This window comes from Nestor notabilis, unplaced genomic scaffold (assembly GCF_000696875.1).
Source record: "Nestor notabilis isolate BGI_N333 unplaced genomic scaffold, ASM69687v1 scaffold3678, whole genome shotgun sequence".
Lineage (NCBI taxonomy): Eukaryota > Metazoa > Chordata > Aves > Psittaciformes > Psittacidae > Nestor > Nestor notabilis.
Genome location: NW_009939621.1, coordinates 26,543 through 29,074, shown reverse-complemented (window position 1 = coordinate 29,074; position 2,532 = coordinate 26,543). Strand labels below are relative to the sequence as shown.

The 2,532-nt window shown below is 46.3% G+C and overlaps 1 protein-coding gene across 1 annotated transcript in view; it reads right to left on the bottom strand.

Annotated features, from left to right (window-relative positions):
• Nucleotides 1–2,243: 2,243 nt before the first annotated feature.
• Nucleotides 2,244–2,532, bottom strand: part of WNT11 (wingless-type MMTV integration site family, member 11) — a 23,288-nt gene continuing 22,999 nt past the window's right edge. The window contains exon 5 of the mRNA XM_010019959.1: nucleotides 2,244–2,418. Coding sequence (XP_010018261.1) covers nucleotides 2,244–2,418 — 175 coding nt within the window. The remainder of the gene's footprint in view (nucleotides 2,419–2,532) is intronic.

The window sequence follows — 2,532 nt, the reverse complement described above, 5'->3', positions numbered from 1 at the left end:
CGTTTCTTTACATATCAAACGAAGCCAAGTCCTGGCGTTGGAGAGCAGTGGGATTTGTGCCACCAGCCTGTCTGCATGTCAGCCTAAAGACACCCACCGCTCATCACACCACACTGCAGAGACGTTTTAGTCCACCAGCTTTTATGGGGTGACAATAACACAAACCACTGACAAACTACCAAAGGCTTCCTTTTGCCTGCTCGTGGCTGGGGGAGGGAAGGAGGCGAGGAGACCAAACCCGTTACAGCAAAGCAAAGTAGCTGAGGAGAGCAAAATATCTCTCATTTTGCTCTATAGCCAGCGATGCTTTTCTCCTCCAGGTCTCCGGGCTGCTCAGAGAGATGTCAGAGGCAGTTGCCTCCTCGACAGCAGCTGGGTGAGGGGGAAAAAGGGGATCTGGATGAAGATTGCAGTGTTATAAACGTATTTCCCCATAGAAAAAAGCCACTGTCCCCCTACATTTCTGTAGGAGTGATTTTCAGGCTATGTACAGCACTTCCTTAGGGAATGGGCTTCCCAAAAATGCTCTGAAGGACCTCACAGGCTCTGCTGCCTTCTGCTCCTATAGCAGACATCCTTCTTCAACATCACCTTTCCTAACAGGAACACAGATCTGACTGCCTATGGCAAGAGAAAAAGAGCAAGGAAGGGAACCTAACCCAAGCTAAAACCTCCCCTGCACAGCCACTTCTCTCCACATGTAGGAGCAAACCAACCATGAGAGGTATTAGTCAATTTGTTGTTAAGCTCCTTGGGGGCACTGAGATGTTTTGCCGATGAGAGTGATCGCTGATACAAAACAAGAATGGTGACTCTTCCTTTCTCTAAGTGCTATGTTCCATTGTCTTGACTGTATCTTGGCTAATTCTGCTCAAATGAAGAGGCTGGGAAAGCAGGGAATACAGGAACTTATCTATCCCACGCCAGCGAGTGCCTCGAGCCATGCTCTTCTCCTGTCTTTGGGAGGAAAACCAGGGTTGCTTTCCAAGAAGGAGAGTGAAACATAATAATCTAACATTTTGTTGCACCAGTAACTTCAGCATTTATTTCATACTATTGTTCATGCTTGTTTATAACATATCGATATATTTATGTAGGAAATAGAGTAGACAAAAGCATGAGATATAAATATATCTGTATGTTCTCATACAAAATATGTACAGCCACAGATAGTGGTTCTCTGCTGTCTCAGGGCAGGGCCACGTGAAGGACTGACACGTTCCCATTCCTTCCTGCTGGGAATAGCTGCTGCCCTGCTTCCCACAGCCAGGACCGGACCTGCTCCGCTCTTTGCAGTTTCTTGGGGCTGGGTCAATAGTTTATACAGGAAACAATGAGGCAGCGGCATATTTCCCTAAGGATTCGATAGCCCAGTGTGGCAGAACATCAGTGACTAAGGGCATCGTACCCAAAAGGCAAGAGAGAAAGAGAACAGGAGCTGTTTTGTCACTTTCCCACTGGATTTTGACTTCACTTTGATATTTTATCCTAATATCTCCACTACTATCTCATAGACCCCATAGTAGTATCTTCACTACTATCTCATAGACCCCGAGTCCTTCTCAGGGTACCCTATTCTGCCTCCATGATCCCAGGGGATTTTTTTGCATGGCTGAATTCAAAATCCCATCCAGCCTGGACAAGCCAAGGATAGCTTTTCCTGCAGCAGCGAACTGGAAGTCGCAGACCTGTGTAAAAGAAAGGTTTAAATGAGTTGTTCACTTCAGGGGATTGACCTGAAAACTTTCCACCTTTATCATCCTGGGTAGATGCTTCCCTGCTCAAAGTCTTTGGCAACAAAGGCAGTTATTGCTGAGAAGTTGTAGTGTTTTCCCTTTTGGGATGGTCCTAATGCAGACTCAGTACCTGTGCTGGAAGATAAGTGTGAGCCTCAGTTGTTTTCAAACAAGAGTTGCTTTCTACTTCTGTTTCTCAAAATACTAAGGCACTTGATGGCTGGACATCATTGGTGACCATAGGAAATATTCGGGAAGAAGATAACATCCTGAATGAGTTTTTGTCTTCTCAGAGAGCATTTTATTGGTGGGGGAAACATTTGTTTTGGGGTTTTAACAGTCTTATTTTTACTGGTGTGGTTGCTTTTCATTTTCCTCCTACCATCTTCCTTCAAGTCTGTGTCTTTACAAGATAAACGACGTTTAGTCGGGGAAATGATTTCTCTTCTCTGCACAGTGCTGGGGTGCCGCTGGCATCTCAGCTCCCAGGTGGAAAGAGGAGGGATTTCACTTGCACACGTATCTCTCAACAGTCCTCTCGCACTTTTTACAGGTCACGTAGCAGCACCAGTGGTACTTGCAGTGGCATCGCTCCACCACTTTGTCCATGTAGGGGTTGTAGCCTCGGCCGCAGCACATCAAGTCACAGCTGTCGCTCCCATTGGAAGTCTTGTTGCATTGCCTGGATGAAAGAATATGGAGTGAGCAAGCACAAATCATAGAATGGTTTGTCTTGGAAAGGACATTAAAGCTCATCCACTTCCAAACCCCTGCCACGGGCAGGGACACCTTCCAC